At 40.3% G+C, this 23,812-nt stretch overlaps 2 protein-coding genes across 3 annotated transcripts in view; one reads left to right on the forward strand and one right to left on the reverse strand.

Moving 5' to 3' along the window:
* SUMF1 (sulfatase modifying factor 1) overlaps nucleotides 1-3,042 on the forward strand; it is a 93,906-nt gene extending 90,864 nt beyond the window's left edge. For both annotated transcript variants that reach the window (XM_061396364.1, XM_061396363.1), the window contains one exon: nucleotides 1,946-3,042. In XM_061396364.1, the coding sequence (XP_061252348.1) occupies nucleotides 1,946-2,056 (111 nt within the window). In that variant the 3' untranslated portion in view covers nucleotides 2,057-3,042. The remainder of the gene's footprint in view (nucleotides 1-1,945) is intronic.
* Nucleotides 3,043-12,518: 9,476 nt separating this feature from the next.
* SEM1 (SEM1 26S proteasome subunit) lies at nucleotides 12,519-12,960 on the reverse strand. The gene has a single exon (XM_061396365.1). The coding sequence runs from the start codon at nucleotides 12,838-12,840 to the stop codon at nucleotides 12,628-12,630; it is 213 nt and encodes a 70-aa protein (XP_061252349.1). The 5' UTR covers nucleotides 12,841-12,960; the 3' UTR covers nucleotides 12,519-12,627.
* Between the last annotated feature and the right edge of the window lie 10,852 nt (nucleotides 12,961-23,812).

A 23,812-nucleotide genomic window follows, 5' to 3' on the forward strand; every position in this document is an offset into this window, starting at 1 on the left:
ATAATAGTGTTATATTCCTCGCTGGTGGTGGGGAAAATGAGAAAATTGGTTGCTATTGTTTCACTATCTATAAAAGAAAAGCATGTCTTTTTTTTTTTCTTTCTTTCTATGGTAGAAGTGCTCCAGAGAAGTGCTCCAATTTCTTTGTCAGCTTTTAGAGATAATTTTTATGAAGATTAGAAACATTCAACTTTTGTGAGAGAAATGAGAATAATAAGAATTAAGGAGGGGGAACCACTTCTGTCATGCTGACCTATTTTCCCCTCCACAAATTCTCTCTCCTTCATGAGTTCCAGAGTATACACTAAATGATTCTTTGCTCAGTTTCTTTAACCAGCAGCAGGGACTTTAATTTCACAGGGTTCGCTCAGAGTTGATGCTTTTCAAACATTGGGTACCTAGTTTATTTTCATTCTCTGTTATTTTGGATTAAAGCATAATCTTCGGACCTAAGAGTTCCTTGCATGGTTATTTTTGGAAGATGGAAGCTTTTGAAGTGTTTAAATCAACTCATCTTGTGGTTATTCACTGAATATCTAATAGGTGGCCAGGAATATGTTAGGCTTTCTTATTTGTGAGTATGTGTGCACATGCAGGAGAATTTATCAGGGGTGGGAAAGAAGCATGAGATGTGATACATTTCCATCTTGCTAGGGAAGCAAGTACACCACAGTTAGATCTGGGTTTGAATTCTACTTCTTTGAACAAATGTGTCATCTAGGGTAACTCATTTAGTTCCTCTGTGCTATTATAATCAAATGTGAATTAAAGATATGTGATGAAGGTACCTTGAACTGTGCTTGGAGAACTTGATGTCTGAATGTGTTTGTGTGTGTGTGTGTGTGTGTGTGTGTATATATATATATATATATATATATATATATATATATCATAGTCTGCGCTTATAAAACAATACAAAACAAATCCCCCACACAAAAATATATAGCTTTATGAGTTATTGTGATTTAAACACCAAAAGCAATGTATTAAGAAAAAAGTGTTTTTCACAGTGTTTCCTACTCTTGATTGGCCTGGGTTTGCAATTTAATTTTTGCCAACTTGCTGTATATTAAGTAGTATCTTAATGTTGTTCTTAATATTGTCTCAATTGCCATTTAGCTTTATTACTTGGTTTCATGGCAAATATTATTCTAAATGTAAAGATAACTTTTCAAATTATAAAAGTAATACTTATTATCAGAAATTTAAAACTCCACTGCCTGAGGGCTTCCCTCATTGCTCAGTCAGTAAAGAACCTGCCTGCAAGGCAGGAGACCCAGGTTCAATTCCTGGGTTGAGAAGAACCCCTGAAGAAGGAAATGATAACCCACTCCAGTATTCTTGCCTTGAGAATCCCATGGACAGAGAAGCCTGGCAGGCTACGGTCCACAGAGTCTCACAGAGTCAGACACGACTGAGTGACTCACACAGACACCATTCAGATTCTGGTGCATTTTGAATCTTTCAGTCTGTTTTTCTTTGGCATACATGATGATCTAGATTGAGATCACACTACATATAAGGTTTCGTATCCTAACTTTTTCATGTAACATTGTATCCTGAGACGTTCCTGTGTCATTAAGTGTTCCATGCAAACATGCCTTTGAGTGGCTACTTACTAGTCCAACTTCTGGATGTGCCACAACTTAAGTAACCAGTACTTGTTTCATGGTTTTTGACTATTCTAAGTAATGTTGACAGCAACATCTTTGTATTATATTTGTGTCAAGTTTATAATGTAAAGGACATTGGTGAGCTCTAAATGTGGTACCTTTTTTGAAACCTAATATTCCATGTGCATGGGGTGGGTGCCTATAGGGGAGGCACTGTTTACAAGTTGGCATAACTCTCCATAGCTGGTACTTGGTTACCACATGAATCTGACAGTTGAGAGCCCTCAATCGAGAGTCCAAGAGCACTCACCTGTCTGGTTCTGTCTGCAAAGTCCTATTGCTACAGGTATCGCTGTGCTGCTCGAAGCCAGAACACACCCGACAGCTCTGCTTCGAATCTGGGATTCCGTTGTGCAGCTGACCACCTGCCCACCACAGGCTAAGAGCCAAAAAGAGCCTTCCCGAACCCGAGAAGTCGTGTCTACTCTGCACGCGGCTTCCCTCAGAAGGCTGAACAACCTGCTGTGAAGAATTCCCACCCCAAGGTGGGTTACATACCTGCCCAGTGGCCAAAGGAACCATATGGCAAGACCAAATCGCTGAGCTGCATCAGCATGTGCGCTTTATTGTGTGATGTGTTTCATGTTTTACTTTTGAGAGTGTTTTAAAGAGGAAGGAGGTGGTGGGCATCCTGAGCTAGGCTTCAGGAGGCCTGTGTTCTACCTAGGGTCTGCCCATTTGGATAGACCCCAGGGTCCCACTCTTGACCTTCCTGGGTCTCAGTGAGTTCATCTGTCCAGTGAGGGGATGCACAGCGTGATGTCTGAGGCTCACTGTCGACTAGCAGATCCTCTGGATATATCAGATTCTATTGTGATTTCATAGTGAGAATTTATGACAGATGATTTTTTAGCTATATTTTCCCCATGTGTGAACCTTGGGTGATACTAATCATGTAAAATAGTTGTTCTCTTATGTATTATTTTCAGAAAAGAATGGGGTGGGGTGGTGGGGATGAGTCTTTATATTCATACTGCACTTTGCTTTTTCAAGGAAATCAGTGTCTTTACATTGTTATGACGAATCCCACTTGGGCCAGCGATGGCACACTCAAGTTCAGCCATCGGAACACACAAGAATGTCTGTGGGGTGACTCTACTGTGCTTTATCTTTTAACATTAAGTGCCTTTGGTTTGGGGGGCAGCTGTAAGCCCTATTTTCCCCCTCTCCCCAAAGCCTTCGGTGAATGTGAACTGTGTGCCACACAGAGAAACTTGTTTAATTCTAGATGTAGGAGAAAAGGAGCAGGAGCCTTGAATCAACTATATTCAAGGTATCCAGTATTTTGTAATAGGGAAGTAGGAAATCCTGTTGTCTGTGGAGTATCCCATGCTTTGGATCATGCACTATGTCGAATAAACTGGTATCTTGCTAAATCAGCCTTCCCTCTCATTGGTTCTTTTTCTATTTCACTCTATTAATGTCTTCTTTTTAAAAAATGACTGTGCTATGTGAGATGTACATGTTTTTTATGTAAAAAGTTTTCTAGATATACATGTGTTTTGTTTGCTAGAAAACTTTCACATCGATTAGCTGCTTGGTAACTTTGATATGGGAATAATTTGTGGGAGTGTTTATTCCAAAACACAAGGCTGCATTCTGCCAGGAACCTCATTATGCCCTTGCTTCTTCATCCTCAGTGGTTGAGACAAAGTCAAGTGACTTTGACTCCAAAGTACAGTGATTCCATCCTGTAAAAACTGACAGGTGCTTCACAGGCAGGGAAAGCACCATGTTTCACAGTGATGGCTTCCAACCAGAGATCTCTGTCATCAGGATCCCAGCCTGATGCCCCATTCTTTGAAGACCTCAAATTCATTTCTAGTCTATCGTTTGAAAGGAAAGGCTCATCTTGAGGTTGGTTATTGAAAAACTAAGTCAAATAACATTCTGAAGGGTTCAGCCAACTCTTGACTCCAACTTCTGTGCCTAGCCTCTTAATGTTAAAACGTTTATCTTGAAAAATAGTCATGTTGCTGGGATGTTTGTCCACATTTGTTAATCTGTCGCTTTGTGGATATAAAATGTTTCTTTACAGACTTTCATCAAGTGATGATTAATTCAGGCAAAACAAACAAAAAGCATTTGCTTCATTAAAAAAGCTAATAGAGGAAATAAGGTATTTTATTCTTGAAGTCACCACTAGTCAAGCACAGTTTTTGTTTTTACTTATTACCTCCCACCTGCTTGGATTTTTCACATGGTTGTACTTTTAGTGTGTATATTTTAGATTCTTCTCTTGGTAATTAATGTTATATGGCATAAATATTTTGAGGTGTGTTTTGGCTTAGTCTTTAGAATTGCATTTTTAGCAGTAGCAGAATGTTAAAAAGCATTAAAACAAAATCCTAACAAATCCTTCATTTAAGAACCACACTTCCAAGTTACTAGGGCTTCCCTGATAGCTCAGTTGGTAAAGAATCCACCTGCAATGCAGAAGACCCCAGTTTGATTCCTGGGTCTGGAAGGTCCCCTTGAGAAGGGACAGGCTATCCACTCCCACATTCTGACTTTCACTCACTGACTCCAAGTTACCAGCTACAGAGTGCACCAGACTACAGACAGCCATGGCCACTATGCTTTATAAAATTGCATGTTGATTTATGAACAGACCAAGATTGTAGTATAATAACTGCAGCTTTAATTCCATATATGCGTTCCTGAAATGCCTCACCTTCTGCAAAATCACATTTGAAAAATAGGGAGTGAAAGGGAAAAATAAAGGTGGGGCAGACGACTCTAATCTTAAGGAACCTTGTAACCAGAGCACTAACAGAAATAGTAACTATCCTGTAACTATCAGTTAAACTTGCACTCACATTTGTAGGCAGCATCACAACCCGTCAGTCGTTTGCTGCCTTAAGCCATGGGGTTCCTCCATCTTTCTTCTCCAAGATGTAAATTTTAAACCACATTTACTTTAAAAAATTATTATCATTTATTTTTATTTTTTACTGCACTGGGTCTTCATTGCTATACTTGGTTTTTCTCTAGCTGCGGTGAGTGGAGCCTGCTCTTTGTTGTGGTGGGCGGGGCTTCTCATCGCAGGGGCTTCTCTGGTTGCTAGAGCACAGGCTCTACTGCCCATCCAGCAGTTGCGGCTCATGGACTCAGCAGTTGTGGTGAACTGGCTCAGCTGCCCCTGGGCATATGGACTCCAGCATTGGCAGGTGGACTCTCAACCACTGGACGACGGGGGACGTCTGGCATTTGCTCTTTAACAGACCACTTAGGTCAGAAGTAAAGATCTGATTGTGGTTTAGACTTCTGCATCAGTCTCTTTAAGATTGGTGGGAGTGTGGGAAGCAGTATTTTTGTAGTATCTTCATTTGAACTCTCAGATTTTCAGAGTTTAATTAACATAGGGCAAATTTTAGCAATTTTGAAGCCACTAAATAAATCACTTTTTATGCTTCCGTTGGATTAAAAAATTATTTTTTGTTTGAGATCTTCACATGCTGCTTTAGTTTTCTATTAAATTGCAAGAAAGTTTACCCCAATTGTTTCAAAACACATTTCAAATAACACACACCCCAACATGACTTTTATAGTCTACCATCTTCCAATTTCTGTTTACTAATCACTTACAAGCTATCTCTGCTTCTAAGAAATATTCATCGTTACAGAGCAGACTGCTTGGCTGACGTGTCAATACCAGTATTAAAAATTCTGTTTTTGTTGTTGTTTTTGTTTTTTTTCCTCAGGAGTTCATATATTGGGTCTATGTTTCTAGTTCAGTTTTTTGCTCCTTTGAAGCATAGAGGAATTTTAAGATTTGTTCTCAAATCTGCTTTGGTCCTGAATTCTGCTGCTGCTGCTGCTAAGTCGCTTCAGTCGTGTCCAACTCTGTGCGACCCCATAGACCGCAGCCCACCAGGCTCCCTCGTCCCTGGGATTCTCCAGGCAAGAACACTGGAGTGGTTTGCCATTTCCTTCTCCAATGCATGAAAGTAAAAAGTGAAAGTGAAGTCGCTCAGTCGTGTCCGACTCTTAGCGACCCCATGGACTGCAGCCCACCAGGTTCCTCCATCCACGGGATTCTCCAGGCAAGAGTACTGGAGTGGAGTGCCATTGCCTTCTCCAACCTAAATTTGTTTTCAGGGATATAAATGACGGATTGAGTTAGGAGCAAGTCTTATCTTCTTTTTAAAGCTTTGTAAACATGTTTAGAAGGTGGTAGGTGAAGGGGAGCTATGGTTCTCATGATCAAGAGTGGCATTTCTTTATTGGAAAACATCAAGTTACATGGAAGCCTCAAACTCTGTGTGGTTCAGCCTACAACTTAAAGTGAAATACAGACCTGCATCAATGTAGACACTGTGTTTTCTTCATTTACCCCTCCCTCCCCACATTTTTTTTTTTTTTTGACAAAGTATCCCTATTGTCCACATGACCCTTTAGGAAAAGAAGAAATCAAAGATTCAGAGACGCTATATGCTTTAGTAAGTGTTGATTTGGGCTGGAATGGTGTGGGGTAGTAGCTCCAAGCTAATGTGTTGGTTAATTCTGTTTTCCACTGGATTCTAGGCCCGTTGCTGATCAGCTTTTCAAAACAGATCATGTTGTCAAGCTACAGATAGAATTGTTGTATGTGGTAAAGTCTGTAGATGACTTAATGAAAGGAGTATTTTTGGGGGAGAAAACAACATGGAAATATGGTGTTTTCTGTTCTGAGACTTCAGGAATTTCATACAAGAGACTAGGATGGGATTTATTTTTTCTTTATAAAATGATATTTTGCTTGCATTTCTTCCTCCTCCTCTCTAACAAATACTTACCTTACTGTTGGCAATATTTCTCATCAGGGAGTTAACTTGCAGGCTGGCTATTAGGCAGTCACAGGAGGTGCAGAGTCTGGCTCTTGTGGGAACAGGGGCCAGGTGAGAAGCAGGCCGAGCGGTGCCCATTCTTAATGTGCTGTCACCGCTCTGCCCTCCTGTGACTGCCATACAGAAACGTGAGCCCAAATTTGCTGGATTGTCCAGTTTCTGAGGGTACCTGACTATGTGCATTTTCATGTGAAGTCTGAGTTTTTAACATTGGCAACTAAATTCAGATTTTTAAAAAAATAAATACTGTAGGGCCTAATAAATTACTTCTGTGCCCAGATTCAGCCTGTGGGGTGCCACTTGTCAACTGAAATTACGAAAAGTTGATTCATTTCATGCAGCAAAAAAATCTCATATATTTCTTTCTGAAAAAAGACTGATCAAGCAAGTAAGTAACATACCAGTTAGAAATGTCCAAGTGTGAGAAAGGGCAGTGGTTTGCCCCAGGTCATCATCTTATCTAGAAATGCCTTAGGACAGTGGTCCCAAACCTTTTTGGCAACAGGGACCAGTTTTGAGGAAGACAGTTTTTCCCCAGATGGAAGTGAGGGGGCAGAGATGGTTTTGGAATGATTTAAATACATTACATTTATTACGCTGCTGCTGATCTGACAGGAGGTAGAGCTCAGGCAGTAATGCAAGCAATGGGGAACAGCTGTAAATAGAGATGAAACTTGGCTTACTGAGCCGCTTATCACCTCTTATTGTGTGGCCCAGTTCCTAACAGATCTGTGGCCCCAAGGTTGGGGACCCCTGCCTTAGGAAACTCCTCCTCTCCATCTCCACCCCACCCCACCTAAAATCACCTAACAGCCACAGACAATCTCAGCAGTGCTATCAACAATTCATTTTCATTAACTTTGGCACTTATTAATAAGTGTTCAGACTAATATCAGAGAATAGAAGAAATGTCAGTTTCTTAACTATTGGTTTCATGTATTAAAATTTAATTGTCTGTAAAACAAACTACCCCAGAGTAGGCCTTGTTTTTATAGGTTTTGTCAGAATCAGTCATACTCGTAGTGAAAAGCTGGCCTTGGTTGTTTCATGTGCTTGAAACACCGTGGAAATTATTAACTCCAGGAGCCTCAGATGGAGCACTGGCCGCAGGCCAGAACTCCTTCCTTCCTCTGACTCTTGTGTTTAGACCATTAAGCAGAAGTTTAATTAATTTTTTGATAAAGCAGAATCATTACAGATAATATTCAGGTAGACTGTAAAATGAGAAAGGCCCTTTTCTGAAGCTTGTCCTATTTAGGATTGGAAAGTTGGAGGGATTAGCACCAAGGGGGTGGAATTTTTCAGCTTCAGATCAGATTCTAATCTGCCCCCAAATGGTAATTGACCCTGCAGTCACCATTATGAGAAAGCTGGTTGGACCTTTGGAATTAGTCACCATTGTCAGAAAAAAAGGCGATTCCATTTCAGGGTCATTGAAGGTCGGGTAGGGTTCTGTCCCACGCCTGGGTCTGGGCCATGCTTGACAAACTCCTTGTTTTCTTTGCTGAGGAAATGGAAGGCCGATCAGAGTAACCCTTTTCCAGCATGTCAATTTGGCACCTCATCGGGGTAACATTAGTAGCTCTGAATCAACAGTTACGGGGAAAGTGAAACCAGCTGACAATCAATCAGGGGACCAGAGATAAGCTTTCCTTGTCAGGTGGTGCTGATCAAAGGTTCACCTGCGTTTAGTCTGGTGCCTGTGAAGAGGGGCCTTTTGTGATTGCTTTTCTGCAGGCCACAGTTTTTCTCTGCTCCAGACAGAGAACTTGTCAAATGAAATTTAATTTCTTTACTTTTAAATGACATGGAAGGATGCCCTTTTCCTCTCCTCCATTATCATCTTTAAAAGGCAATTTAGGGACTTCCCTGGCAGTCCAGTGGTTAAGACTTTGCCTTCCAATACAGGGGCTGCAGGTTCAATCTCTGGCTGGGGAGCTGAGATCCCACATGCCTCATGGCCAAAAAAAAAAAAAAAAAAAAATCCCAGAAACAATATTGTAACAAATTCAAGAAATACTTTAAAATGGTCCACATCAAAATAAGTCTTTAAAAAAATAAAAATAAAAAGCCCTTAGCATTGTGTGGAGAGAGCACCAAAATCAGATTATCTGGGATCATTTCCTTGCTCCTCCACCTACTCACCTTGCCACCTTCAGGCAGGTAACATCTTCTCAGGTGAAATGGGGATGGTAATAGCACCTGCCTCTTGGGGTTGTGAGGAGAGATGAAATAATGCAAAAATAAAGTGTTTAGTAGAAACTACTTGGGTAAGTGCTTGCTTGGTACTTGTTTCTTTTTTTCAGACTTTAAACTTTTAATTTTGTATTGGAGTACGGTGGTTTCAGGTGAACGGTGAAGGGACTCGGCCATACATATACACATATCCGTTCTCCTTCAAACACCCCTCCCATCCAGGCTGACACAGAACACTGAGTAAAGTTCCCTGTGCTATTCAGTGAGTCCTTGTTGGGTATCCATTTGGAATATAGCTGTGTGTACATGTCCATCCCAAACTCCCTGGCTATTGGTACTTGTTTCTAGTGAGTATGATTGTTAGGATCAGAGGAGCAGGAAGGTACCGCCAGACCGTCCTGGTCAGTTCTGGGTTTCAGCTTAGAACAGAGAGCAAAGTTGAGAGAGCAAAACAGAGGGCCAAGAAGGAGAAAACAAAGAGGCTGAATTTAAAAGCAGAACTTGACCTCTATCTCAAATATTAAAACACAGGGGAAAAAACTGACATGAATGACCCCCAAACTTCTGTTAATTCTAGGTTGGCTAAAAAAAGTTTGTTGAGGTTTTTCAGTATGATATTATGGAAACACTGGAATGAAGTTTTTGGCCAACCCAATACTTGAATTTGAAAATATTCTGATAGTGTGTGGTCCATCTGTTCCCCAAAGTTCTCTTTAAAGGAAAAATATTAGATCTGCTTATTGCTACATAGATTGTATAATTATGAAGTTTTTCCTCTTCAAGCCAGCTCACAAAGAACCTCTGGCAGGTTTAATACCAATGAAAATGTCATTTGTTAGCCTAGCAATAATTAGAAAGAAAACAGAAAAGGGAGGGCAGTCTGTTGGCTCATAATATTCTGGTCAGCCTGTTAATGTTTTCTGTGGTATCTTTAATGTTAATTTACATGCCAGTTTTAGAGAATAGTTGTTTAGGTAATTCTACTAAGTCATTTAAATTATTTCTTCTTGCTTAATTCTTTTCTGAAATTATTGGTCCAGGATGTAGATTCTAACTTTATAAATTACCACATTTAAAACTCAAAACCACACTCAAAGAACAGTTTAGGGTTTCACAGTGTTTATAGGAATCAGTGTTACAGGTTTTGAGAACAGCAACTCTTAAAACACAGCCTCTGGACCCCTTTCAGGGAGTTGAATCAAATCTATCTTCATAATAATACAAAGATGTGATTTGCCTTTTTTATTCTCATTGTCTCATGAGTGTACAGGGGGATTTCCCAGAGACTTAAGGATGTACAGCCTAATGGCTCATAGAATACAAGCTTGTGTAGTTTTATGTTTAAAAATGTTTCCAGTCTTAATTTTTAATGTACTAAATGTTAGCTCTGACCCAAATAGCAAAAACTCTTTGCAGTCTTCAGTCATAGGCATGTGAGGGATCCTGGGGCTTCCCAGATAGTGCTAGTGGTAAAGAACCCACCTGCCAATGCAGGAAACATGAGATCCAAGTTCCATCCCTGGGTCAGGAAGATCCCCTGGAGGAGGGCATGGCAACCCACTCCAGTATTCTTGCCTGGAGAATCCCCATGGACAAGAGGAGCCTGGTGAGCTATGTTCCATAGGGTCACAAAGAGTAGGACATGACTCAAGTGACTTTGCACATGAAGGGGTCCCGAGAGCAAAAGATTTAAAGACTGCTGATCCAGGAGAAAAGTGAGGTCTGATGGTGACCGAGTCTGTCTTGGGAATAATGAACAGCCCTTCTCCATCTCTTCAGAGGACAATCCAGAAGAACTGAGTGTAAATGGTCGATGCTGCTGCTGCTAAGTTGCTTCAGTCGTGTCCGACTCTGTGTGATCCCACAGACGGCAGCCCTCCAGGCTCCCCCGTCCCTGGGATTCTCCAGGCAAGAACACTGGAGTGGGTTGCCATTTTCTTCTCCAATGCATGAAAGTGAAAAGTGAAAGTGAAGTCACTCAGTCATGTCTGACTCTTAGCAACCCCATGGACTGCAGCCCACCAAGCTCCTCCGTCCATGGGATTTTCCAGGCAAGAGTACTGGAGTGGGGTGCCATTGCCTTCTTCGGTAAATGGCCGCAGGAGAAAGTAAAACAATCTGTTAAGAAGCGCTTCCTTCCTCTTCATTCCGGGATACCTAGTAAATGCATAGGAGAATACCTGGTTCTATGAAGACCCACCAGTGATTTAGTTGAAGCAGTTACCTGGAAGGGTCAGAAAGAGGAAACTTTGGGGAGGAGCACAGGCAGGCAGCCCCACCACGGGTTGTCACATTTCCACAGAGATGCTGATAATGGAGTTGGCTCCTGAGAGACAGTTCTGGGTGGATGGCCCTGTACCATCCTGTAGTCAGAATCACTCTGATATATCAATAGGACTCCTCAGATGGGCTTTGGAATATCAGGTATACACAGTGTAAGCTCCCCCACTGTTGCAGCCTCTGCTCAAGGTGATGTGGTCTTGGGACCCTGCCTGTCAACTGCCTGCCGCCTCCGATGGTGGTGGTTTCATAAGCACTTGAGGAAGGTCTCAGTGTTCCTTTCATGAAGTAGCTGACTTTCTCCTGGTGGAATTCATCTTCGTTGTGCTGTAAATTGTGATGTTTCTACCTTCTTGCCTGGTTTGTTTTCCAGTCGATAGTTTTAGGCACGCCTTATCCAGATACTATGCCAGTTGTTTTATGTACATGATCTAATTTGATCTGCAGATGATCTTGGGAAGAAGCAATTTTGGCTATTTTTGGTTAGTATTCCCACTGTGCACTTAGGAAGCTAGGACTCGGTGTTTGCGAGGCATCCAGGTGACATAGCTGAATGAAGCAGGACCAGGACTCACACCGTTTTTGTGACTTCAGTTCTCTCTACCACATCACTAGATCCGTGGTTTTAAATTAAGTGTGGGGTGGGGAAGGGTGGATTGAGGAGGAGAGATCACTGGGGTGAAAGGTAGCCTCAAGGAGAAAAAAAGGCAAAGATCGAGGAAGGGAATGGCTTAGTAGTTAAAAATGACAGTAGTTAGGAATGACCCTGGAGCCAGACTGTCTCAGTTTAAATTGTTCCCCTACTGGTTGCTTGATATGAGTTCCTTAACCAGTTTGTTTTTCAGATTTTGAAAATTAAATGGAAATACTTTTAGAAAAGGTAGAATTAAGGCAGGAGTGTTAAAACCATCAGTATAGGGTGCTGTGCTGTGCTTAGGCACGTCGGACTCTGCAACCCCATAGACTGTAGCCTGCCAGGCTCCTCTCTGCATGGGGATTCTCCAGGCAAGAATATTGAAGTGGGTTGCCTTGCCCTCTTCCAGGGGATCTTTCCAACCTAGAGATCAAACCCAGGTCTCCCACATTGCAGGTGGATTCTTTACCAGCTGGGCTACCAGGAAAGCCCCAGTATAGGGTGATCTGCTTGCAAATCTTTACTGGCTTTACATCATTTTCAATACAGCAATGAGACTTCCAAGGTTAGGACTACATGTTTTTCTTAACATCCTTTTCTTTCCTAAAGTGTGTTGCTTGTTTTTACAAAGTGATTATCTTTCCATAAAGAAGCGAATTTTTAGGGGTAAGGTAGGAGAAGGCTGAGTATGGGAAACATTCTTCTGCTGGAAATAATGAAGATCAAAGGGTGCATTATCAGCTCATTCATACCAAGCTCAAATTTATGAAAAAATTACGGCTGATAAGACGACTGAGATCATGTGTGAAGAGCAAAAGGAAAAGGGTCCTGCACCGTGCTTTTTATTTTTTATTTTTTTTTTAGATCAAAACATTTATTTTTTTGCATTACAAAAACAAAGATAAATCAAAGCAGGTAATGAAATAAACATTTGTAGGTATCCCAGCCTGGGTTCTCTGTTCTAGAATTTAGTAAACAGTTCAGGTGTAGGTTGCTTCAACACTTCTTCTGGATGCTATGAAGTCTCCATCTTATACCCATGTTTCTCTAGTTCAGCTCTTAACTGATTGGAGAAGTCATCCTCTACGTTGTCATCATCCCAATTATCCTCCCAGACATGTGCATCTTCATCTTCATCTAAACCAGCCCAGTCTTCCGCAGGGAACTCCTCGAACTCGTCGTCCTCCTCCAGGAGACCCAAGTCTACCGGCTGTTTTTTCTCTGACATCGTGACCCCAGGAGCCCTAAAGCTCTCAGGCCAGTAAGAAAGTTCGAGCCCTCATTCTTCCTCACCGCAGCCACCTCCGCCGTTGCCGCCTCTATGCTTGCACCGTGCTTGTTAAATAGCGCTCTGAAAAAGCATATGGGAGGACTTCCTTGATAAGAGTCAATTCCCTGGTCTTTGTGACAAGTTTCTTACTCTCTACCCCTAACTCTGCCAAGGGACTGAAAACTGGGTATTGTTTCTTAAGACGTGGTTTCAGGACAGCTTCAAACTTAGAATTTTCTTCTGTTCCAGAACATTTGTAAATACTCAGTTTGGTGGGGAGGAAAAAAAAAAAAACCTCATTAATGTGGAAACCACATTCACATTTGTAGTTTTGTATTTATTAACAAACTCTTGCTCCAGGATATATTAGGCAAGCCAAGGGGTGAATCATGTTGATACTGCTTCTGGGCTGTTAGCGTTGGTCTCTTTTGGAGCCAGCCCTGGTACCTCCATCCATGGCAACTTGAACTGGTTTTATATGTAATGTTCCCCCTCTAGTGGCCACATTGGTTTTGGGTTTTGCTGTTTTTGTACAAATGATCCCTAAAGTTGGAGAACCTTTCATTGAGGGGTACTGTGGATTTGGGGAGGCAAGTGGGAAAAGATAAAGAAGAATGTGCAAATATTTATTCCATAGGAAAAATTTATCGGAAATATTTGTCCTCTCCAGTCTCGTGCTTTTTAAAGAGCTCGTGGAGACGAGAACCTTTGGAAGGGAGGAGGGGTTTTAGAATGATCTCTCATCTTATTACTCTGATTAGTTTCCGAATTTCTACTGCCTTTATTAGTAAGTATCTTATTAATAAGTCCATCAAGTTCCATTAGAAAAACCTTTTTTTTAAAAAAATTATAACAGCAATAAAATGCATCGGGTAAAACTAGAGACTCTGAAAAACATGCAAAGTGTCCTTCATTCTGTGAATTCTGGTCTTCTCTCAAATCTGTGCTAGGAGGTAACTATTATGAACAGTAAGTGTATCTTTCCAGACTTTTTGTATGCATTTACAAACACATATTATACATATGTCTGTTGGTAGACATTGAGTACAGATGATCATCAATATGTATTAGGTTGGCCAAAAAGTTTAGTCAGGTTTTTGAAAATACCCAACCAAACTTTTTGGCCAACCTGGTACATAGAGGCACACAGAAATCATACAAAATGTATTCAACTTATATTTGGTTTTTATGAAACAAAATGGAGTCATATTATAATGCTATTCATTTTACATGTTTTGCATGCCCCATGAAAGTACTATATAGGTCTAGCTCTTTTTAAATAGCTGACTTTATTTAAGCATTCCTTATTGATGAATATTTGGATTATTTTCAGTTTCTATTGTTAAAAAATGTTCCAATAAAACTATTTGTGCCTACTTATATCTCTGCCAGTTTGTGCAGATAGATTCTGTAGGATAATTTCCTAGGAGTCTTAACTCCTGTATCAGAGCTTATGGTTATTTTAAATTCTGATGGATATTGACAGCCCTCCAAAAGGCTGTCCCAATCTGTGTTCTCACACACAGTGAAGCTGCAGCTTTTCAGTACTATTTTTTTTTTTTTTTAGTCCTACAACGAATCTGAGAACAACCAAGGTAGCTCAGTGTAGGAAAATTCTCCTGTAGGAGTCAGACCTAGTTGTCAGAGGGTGATGAATGAAATCAAACTGAGGTCTTCATCTGGCCTCACCACTGCAGCATTCCTCACTCTCTGTGGCTGAAATATAACCCCGGGTTATGTGATCGGTCCAATTTTGATTGCAAATGAGTCCAGTCTGCAAAAGTGATTCACTGTTAATGAAATCAGTATTGAGGAGTAAATTGTTTCCACTCCCTACCCCTGCCCACAATCCACAGTGACCTCTTTACTGCCTGTAATTACTATGTTATTTTCTTCCTTGTGGTTTGGTGATCTGGACCCTGTCTCTGAGTTATTAATTCTGACCTTTCCTACATATGGCTTGGTTGGGATGCTTCAGACCTTAGGGGCCCCTGAAAGTTTAAAATTTAACTCATAGTCTGAAGGTCAGAAACTTTGCCTGTTATTGAGTCTCAGCAGCTTTGTATTCCCCATCTCCCTACTCCATCTGATGTCCTCAGACCTGGTCCCTATGCCACGTCTAGCTTGTTGTGTTAGAAGTACTCCCGGGAGTTGTCACAAATGCACTTTCCTGAGCCCTCGTCCCAGAAGACTGAGTGAATAGGGCTCCAGTGAGGCCTGGGATTACTTACTTTTTCAAATCCCCATTCTCACCTCTGGGGCTGCTTACCCCCAGAGGTAAGCTTTAGTTGCATTATCTGTAAGATGAAGGCTTGAAGTATATCAGATTCTCCTGTAGGGAAAAGGAGTAGCGAAGGTTGTCGGAAATTCTGCCTGAGACTATAGATGAGGAGCATTGCTCCAAGGAGTCACTCGTGTGTCCATCTTGGTGGAAACATTGGCAGCTGATAACTGCTTCTGCTTTAGGCTCTGTTTTTTGGCTTCCTTCTGAATGACACAGACCAGTTGGGAGGAAACGTATGCACCTGCCTTGGCACAGACCTATAGCAGACCCCTGATTTCACAAGGAGGGACCCTTCCCTCTGGAATTCTGTGACTGGGGTCCCTGGTGAAGTAAACACAGAGGCGAAGCCAGGGAAACAAAACTAAGCAGTAGCTTTTGCTTTTAAAAACAGTAACAACAGAAGGCTTTCCATAGTACTGAAGCACCAAAACGATAGCTGGTATGTAGTAAGTGTTTTTATAAATGTTCATAAATGTAGAAAGAGCCAAATGACCTCAGTTTTTGAAATTCGCATTGAGGACCTGAAGTTGGCGTGCTAGCAGCTCCTTGTTGGTTTGTGTCTTTTTGGTTACCCTTGGCATGTGCTTTCTCTCTTGGGGCCTGTGGGTTTTGCAATATGAACGTGGAGGTTTGGAGTTTTTATGTCCCATAATGTCTGTAAGATTCTAATAATCAAATTGGCTTTGTGATAAGGGATAAATGATTACTTACTGCTTTGTATGTCCTCAGAGTGGCACTGTTTATAAACAAATAAGCTGAAACCGCAATTGGAGAATTCTAACTGAATTTCTTCTTAATTAAAAAAAAAAGTGTGAATAACATTTATTATCACCATAGATGCTTTATGGCAGTGATGGAGTAGGTGGACAAGGTGTCTAACCAGTTGTGAAAGTATAGGTGTATTAGTAAAAACAAAAGTTTTTTTTAAAAGGGAAAAAAATGTGACTTCTCTGGATTGCTGTCCAGTAACGAATGCCTAATGAATGCTTGTTATACTTTAAACCATTTGAAATGATAGGTGCCAACAAGTCTCGCTTGCCTTTAGCCTTATAAGTTTCCTAAATTTTAGAAAACCTATTTCTGTCTGGTATCATAATGAGAAATTGATACAAATGTCAAACTTGCACACACACACACACACATCAAATTAAAGTGTTTTGAAGACCTATGAAGTATAGACATAATATGTAGATCTTTCAGTTGAGACCTTCTCACTCTTATTTTTTTCTCTTATTGGACTGTACATGCTTTGAGAATGAAGGTTGCTTTTGGTCTCTATTTCTCCAAAATGTAGCATAGTAGGTGCTTGGAAACTTTTGCTGAGTTAAATATGAGTTCAGGGACTCGACTTCACGCCACCCAGCACGTACTAGATAACTTGATTTCTGAGGAATCAATGAATGAATGATTGGTGACTGGGTGGATCAGCCAGAACTACTTCCCAAGTACTCGTCTTGGGGAAGAAAAGTAAGGACCAAGTGTCAGGTTGTTTATAAAGCTACACTGATATCATTTTAAGAACTGCTGAGATATTTTAAGAGATTATATGCGCTCCTCCCCACATTCCCTGCACCTTCTCTTTCAGAAAAGGTGGTGGTAGTGAATATTAGTTGATTGTAAAATCCTCTTACTAAACCAAAAAAATCAACAATTTAGTAACCAGAATGGTTGTAAACTAGTCAAAAATTTGGGAGCAATTTCTGCAGAGAAAGGTAGGGTACTGGGAGGGTCTGGGGTTTGCCAAAGATCAAAGATTAGTCTCTGAACCATCCTTAATTTCCACACTTGATGGAGTTGAGAATGCATTTCAGTGAGTGTACAGTTGGTGGAGTGGGAAAGAGGTAGACTGGTTACTGGAAAGGAAAGGAGAAAGAAGTTATTTTTAAGAGTTGGGGAAGACAGGAGAAACAGGAGACAGACACTTCCAAAATAAACGACAAAAACCCCCACTTTGCTGTGAGGGTAAATGGAAGTTCTAATTGAGGGGATTCAGTTCAGTTCAGTCTCTCAGTCGTGTTTGACTCTTTGCGAGCCCATGAATCGCAGCACACCAGGCCTCCCTGTCTATCACCAACTCCCGGAGTTCACCCAAACTCATGTCCATCGAGTCAGTGATGCCATCCAGCTATCTCATCCTCTGTTGTCCCCTTCTCCTCCTGCCACCAATCCCTCCCAGCATCAGAGTCTTTTCCAGTGAGTCAACTCTTCGCATGAGGTGGCCAAAGTATTGGAGTTTCAGCTTCAAAATCAGTCCTTCCAATGAACACCCAGGACTGATCTCCTTTAGGATGGACTGGTTGAATCTCCTTGAAGTCCAAGGGACTCTCAAGAGTCTTCTCCAACACCACAGTTCAAAAGCATCAGTTCTTTGGCGCTCAGCTTTCTTCACAGTCCAACTCTCACATCTGTACATGACCACAGGAAAAACCATAGCCTTGACTAGACAGACCTTTGTTGGCAACATAATGTCTCTGCTTTTAAATTATGTTTAATATAGGCTAGGCAAATACATTTCACATTTGTTTGGAAGCACTTTTCTGTATCTACCTACTCTGCACAAATGCCTAGAGGTAGTGGTAGGTTAGAAAAAGACAGAGTGGTCTGGGGGTGGAGGGTGGGGGGAGGGTGGTCTGGTCGGAGGGGCACGTGGTGAGCAGAGGCCATGGGCCATGCGGGGTTGGAGTTAGTGGCTTCAGCCCTTTTTAATTGGCTGCCCTTGTAAACAGGGAGCATTGAATATGTCTAAACCAGAAGACTAATTGAAGTACACAGCAGGGATAGTATTGAGGTACGTCAGATGATTTATATTTTCCCAGTTCAACCATGGAGACTTGGCAGTGAGGACAAGGCTGGGCAGGTGGTTGGAGGAAGATGAACGACAAGGAGACAGCAGGCTGATGGAAGTGATGGCTAGCCACAGACCGAAACAGGAGTAGGAGGGAAGGAAGGAAGAAGAGACAGGGAAATAGAACTGCTGGCTCTCTTGTTACTTTAGCTGCCTGGGAGCCTTGTAAACAGGTAGCCTGGGAGATGGAGTATAAGAATACCAACAGTATCCAAAAAGACAATCCAGAGTATTTTGCAAAAAAAGGCAAGGGTAAGAACAATTTAAAGTAAAATCATACACACACACACACCCTTCCAATGCCCTCTGAAGGTAAGAACAACTTAAAGTAAAATCACACACACACACCTTCTAGTGCCCTCTGAAGGTAAAGTTAAGCAACCTGCTTCTTTAAGCTTCTTCCAGAAGGGAAGGGGAAGACGAGAGCATGGCTTTTCAAGTTGGACCTCAGAGAGAGATGAGTGAGAGATGAGGTGGAGACGGAGGCAGGGGCCATCTGGTCACTTTGAGCACTTTGGGCTCTATCCTGAGTGTGATAAGAAGTCATTGAAGGGTTTGAAGGCAGAGGATGCCCTGTGGGGATGGTGAGGCTGTGGCTGAGAAGAAATCATGGATGCCTGGAATGCAACAGTAATGGGGCAAAACAATAGATTTGAGAGATGCGTAGGGCAGGGAATGTATAGCACTTGGTGACTGATTATTTATGGGGAAGAGAAGGAAGAGTCACAGATGACTTGTAGTTTTGGGCAGTGAGGCAAAAAGTAATGCCATTAACTGAGTAACAATATATACAAAGATCGCAAGGCTTTTTATCATCCCAGGGAAATTCCAAATAATTATAAAGTAAAAGGGATGATGAACTAGAGGGGTGGAATGGAGTGGGGATGGAGTTTCAAGAGGAAGGCGATATCTATGTATGATTATGACTGATTCACGTTGATGTATGGCAGAGACCACCTCGACATTGTAAAGCAATTATCCTCAAAGTAAAAGTAAACTCCAAGGATGTTCTTCACATACTCTTCATAATTTGGCTATAATTAAATGATCAAAGACAAGTGTTCTTTTAATTAATTGATTAACAGACCTCCTTTGGGAACTTACACTTCCACATTTACCACCAAGAGAGACTTACCATTATATGGAATCTAAATGAATCTTGACTGTGATAATATAATTGCTTGTGTTTGGTTCTGTGTAGCACAGTGTAAACCCAGAAATATGCCTGTAATGATAACCAAATTTATATGGTACTTTACAGCCTATATAAATCCACTATTTTCTGTGAGTCCCATAACAACCTAGCCAGGGGAGCCAATTCCTTCCCTCCTTTATAAGCATCAAGGCCAGGACAGCTTGTGGAAGAACCATAGGCAATATGTCGAAATATTTAAAATTTATAAGTCCAGTTTGACAAAAATGTCTTCATAACCACAAAAATAGACATCATGTATAAAGTTACGGATTTTTATATGACTGAAGTTGGCAAAATATAATATATGATGAAATTTAATTATCCTTGGGCTTCACTTGTGGCTCAGCTGGTAAAGAATCTGTCTGCAATGTGGGAGACCTGGGTTCCATCCCTGGGTTGGGAAGATCCCCTGGAGAAGGGAAAGGCTACCCACTGCAGTATTCTGGCCTGGAGAATTCCATGGACTATATGGGGTCGCAAAGAGTCGGACACAACTGAGTGACTTTCACTTATCCTTGTTCATTCCTGGCATCAAGTTGAGTTGGCAATGCTTGGATGGATAATAAAATAATGACCTGTGTGATTCATAATTTTTTACATAATTATTCTAAAGGATCGATTTTTCTTATCTTCCTTTCAGTAAAATCATAAATTGTGCTATTATAAACCGGATTTTCACATGGTTGATGTCCTGTTAACAGTGATGCCAAATGAGACACATCTTTTTTGAGTCAGTGTAGCTCTTCAATAGTCTTTTTAAAATTAAGTTTGAGAAAACTTCACTGTGCTGAAACAGAGTTGAAAATAAATTATGAAATTTACTTATCACGTCCATTTAATGATATTATTTCTGATGAATTATCATTGTAGAAAAAGATGTTAACTTCGTCACATAAACTGCTATCACTTGTCATTTTAATTATCTCTTTAATGAAAAAAATGAGAACCATGTAATGTGAAGAACCAATATCAAACTTCTAGACACACACATCTGCAAATTTAAAAGTAGTATTAATTACAAAATATTTGCCTCCGTGTGCAACTGTAATGCATACTGTGCTAATTTGTAAGAAACCACACAAACCACTGGAACGACAACTCAAACAGAAAGAAAAACAAGAAGACTGATATGCAATACTACAAGGAACCCTACTTTGTTATTTAAGAATGGCATTCATGTTGAGAGGAAGGATCTGACTAATTAATCAATCTATCCATGTTCTTACCAAACTAAGTACTTCTACTGTTTAAAATCTTGCTGCCTTGTGAGCAGAGTCTATCTCTGATGGTGATGGCCACAAAAAAATCACATTAGAGGTAGTATAATGTAATCACATTGGATGTTTTGTTTTGAGGACATGAATAAAGCAAGTGGAGAAGCATTTCCCTGGGTTCTGAGAGTGCTTATTCCTGAGAGTTCAGAGTTACAGCTTACCAGTTTCCATGTGAGAGGCACCCATATCGTCTTTCTTTTTCTTATGACAGCTTTTTTTTTGGGGGGGGGAATATAAATTTATTTAATTGGAGGCTAATTACTTTACAATATTGTATTGGTTTTGCCATACATCAACATGAATCCGCCACGGGTGTTTGAAAGTGTTAAGTCGCTCTGTCGTGTCCGACTCTTCGACCCCATGGACTGTAGCCTGCCAGGTTGCTCTGTCCATGGAATTTCCCAGGCAAGAATACTGGAATGGGTTGCCATGCCCTTCTCCAGGCGATCTTCCCGACCCAGAGATCAAACCTGTGTCTCCTGCATTGCAGGCAGATTCTTTACCATCTGAGCCACTAGGAGATAGAATTCACATAACATGATACTCACCCCTTGCAAGTGGTTTTTCATATATTCACCCTAAAAGTAAACTCTGAACCCATTACCAGTCACCTCCTGTACCTCTCTCTCCACCAGCCCCTGGCAAAAATTAATCTACTTAACGAGTCTATGGAATTATTCTGGACATCTCATATAAATAGGATCATATAATTTGTCGCTGTTTGTGTCTGGCTTCTTTCATTTAACATATTTTCAGCATTTAACTGTGTTGTGGCATTGTCAGCACTTCATTGCTTTTTATAGCTGAATACTCTGTGATATGGATATCACATTTTGTTTATTCATTTATGAGTCAGTGGACATTCGGGTTTGTGTACTATTTGACTGTTACAAATAATGCCACTGTGAAGGTTTGCATACAAGTTTTTGTGGGACATGTTTTCATTTCTCTTGGGTCCACACCTAGGATTGGAGTTACTAGGACATGCGGTTACTCTATGCACAGTGTTTTAAGGAACTAATCAAATGACTTTACAAAGTAGTTGTGCAATTTTACAACTCTACCAGCAAAATAGGAAAGTTCTAATTTCTCCACATGCTTGTCAACACGTGTAGTTGCCTTTTTCGTTATAGCTGTTAGTGCTGCATTATCGTTTAAACCCTTTACAAGTGTTAACTTATTTGTCCTCTCAATAGTGCTATATCCAGAAAAGGGAATTCAGAGGTTCAGTAACTTGCTGAACACTCAGGCACTGGAGAGTGGCGGAGCCGTAACAAGCAATATGTTACACAAAGAAAACTCTGGGCACTCAAGGGAATGATAAAAATTTGGGGAGACTTTCACCTCTTTTAAATGAGATCTTCCTGAATTTAAGATAAAACTATTCTATGTAAGATAGGCTCCTGTTGATGTATACTTAATCCACTTCTGACTTATGTTTCAGAGTTAGGCTGTATTGGGGCTCAATATTGAAAACAAAAGGGAGTAAAATAATCTCTGAATATTCATTTCAATTAAGGCAAAATTTTCCATTTAGTCAAGAATAAAATATACTAGCCACTGATATTAATATTTCATGATTATTAATTTGAAATTTTAAAAAGACTTCAAAAGTTGTGTTCTCCAAGTATGTTCTTTATTATTCTTGGGCAAAAACAATTTCTGAAGTACATATTTGCATATTCTTAATGAATTCAGTGGAAATTGACATAAGAGCCATTTTTACATTTTTATGTTTTAATTACATGAATACACATAACACCTTTTAAAATTCTAATTTTATAATTTATATTGTAAAAAGAGACATGATTGACTTTCATTTTATATATTTTTATAATAATCAAACAGAAGTATATCTTTTAATATTTGCTCTCAAAAGTATAAATGTCAGCTTTTTTAGGAACATAGCAATTAAGTAAATACAATTAATTCAGTGCCTATAAAAGATGTGGAAGAGTCTTCAACTGTTACTTTGGGAATCTGATTTCCAGGTGCATGTGTGCTCAGTCATATACTGTAGCCCACCAGGCTCTTCCATCCATGGGATTCTCCAGGCAAGAATACTGGAGTGGGTTGCCCTGCCCTCCTCCAGGAGATCTTCCTGATCCAGGGATGTGAACCTCTGACTTGTAATGTCTACCTGAATTGGCAGGTAGATTCTTTCCCACTAGCGCCACCTGATTTCCAGGACTGTGTGCTGTTTAAGAATACACTTGTGTATGAGTACAAAAAACTCCAAGGCTGAGTTGTCTTTGGAAGAGACATCAGGATGGAAGATACTGCTCATTTCCTAACTGCTTATACAGAGACAGTGATATTCAGTAGATAAGGAGCAGAGGGAAGAAGGAAAAGGTATTTGTAGAATCAGTGACCCACTCACGTTCCTTCTGACCATTTCCTTATTCTTTTTATGTTGTTAAATTTTATCTTTACTTTTTTTTGACCACAGCACATAGCATGCAGGATCTTAGTTCGCTGACCAGAGATCAAACCCGCACTCCCTGCAGTGGAAGCATGGAATCTTAACCTGGACAACCAGGGAAGTCTCTCCTTATTGCTTCTTAAGTACCTCATTTACTTGAAGCACTTGAAAGGCCATTTTAAAGTTCAGGTTACAAGTTGCCTTACAAAAAGCAGGACTGCTTCAGAGGAAACAGAGTTACAGAGGAAGGTTGGTAGGAAGAAATGATTAGTTTGGAGGAAAAAACCTGTTCTCTTTTAGAACAGATTTGTATGTTTGTAGTTTGGGGCATTTTATGTGTATATAGTGTCATTTGTTCATAGGGAATCATTCCTGATGATGTTGTATGGATATGTACACTGTAACATAGTTATTACTTTTAACAGTTTCATTCAGATATAATTCACATACCATACATTCCGTTCACTTAAATGTACAATCCTTTTTATGATATATAGGAGTACAATGTTATATATAATATGGGACCCTATGATATACCTTTTAAAGCTCAGTCTCTTGGTGGTAGAGTTTAAAGAAAAGTTTAAAGTACAAGAAAAATTATAGGGCTCAAGTAATTATTTTAGCTTTCAAAAAGTCTAATAAACCTCCACAGTAGCTTTGTTTTTGCTTTAAGGAAGCAAACACTTTTGCTTTAAGGAAGGAAGTTAGAGATGTTTGCCTCTCCAGAAGTTTAAATGCAATTATAAAATTTCTATCACCTTCAGTGGTGTGGACAGTTTATTTTCATGTTGTTAAAACACGGAGTGAAACTGTTTGAAGTTCTGAAGCATAACTTCACAAATTTTCCAGTATAGCCATGGTATATAGCAAAAATTTTACAGTTTGTTTCCTTTTATGACTTTTGGTTATA

Source organism: Bos javanicus, chromosome 22 (assembly GCF_032452875.1).
Source record: "Bos javanicus breed banteng chromosome 22, ARS-OSU_banteng_1.0, whole genome shotgun sequence".
NCBI lineage: Eukaryota > Metazoa > Chordata > Mammalia > Artiodactyla > Bovidae > Bos > Bos javanicus.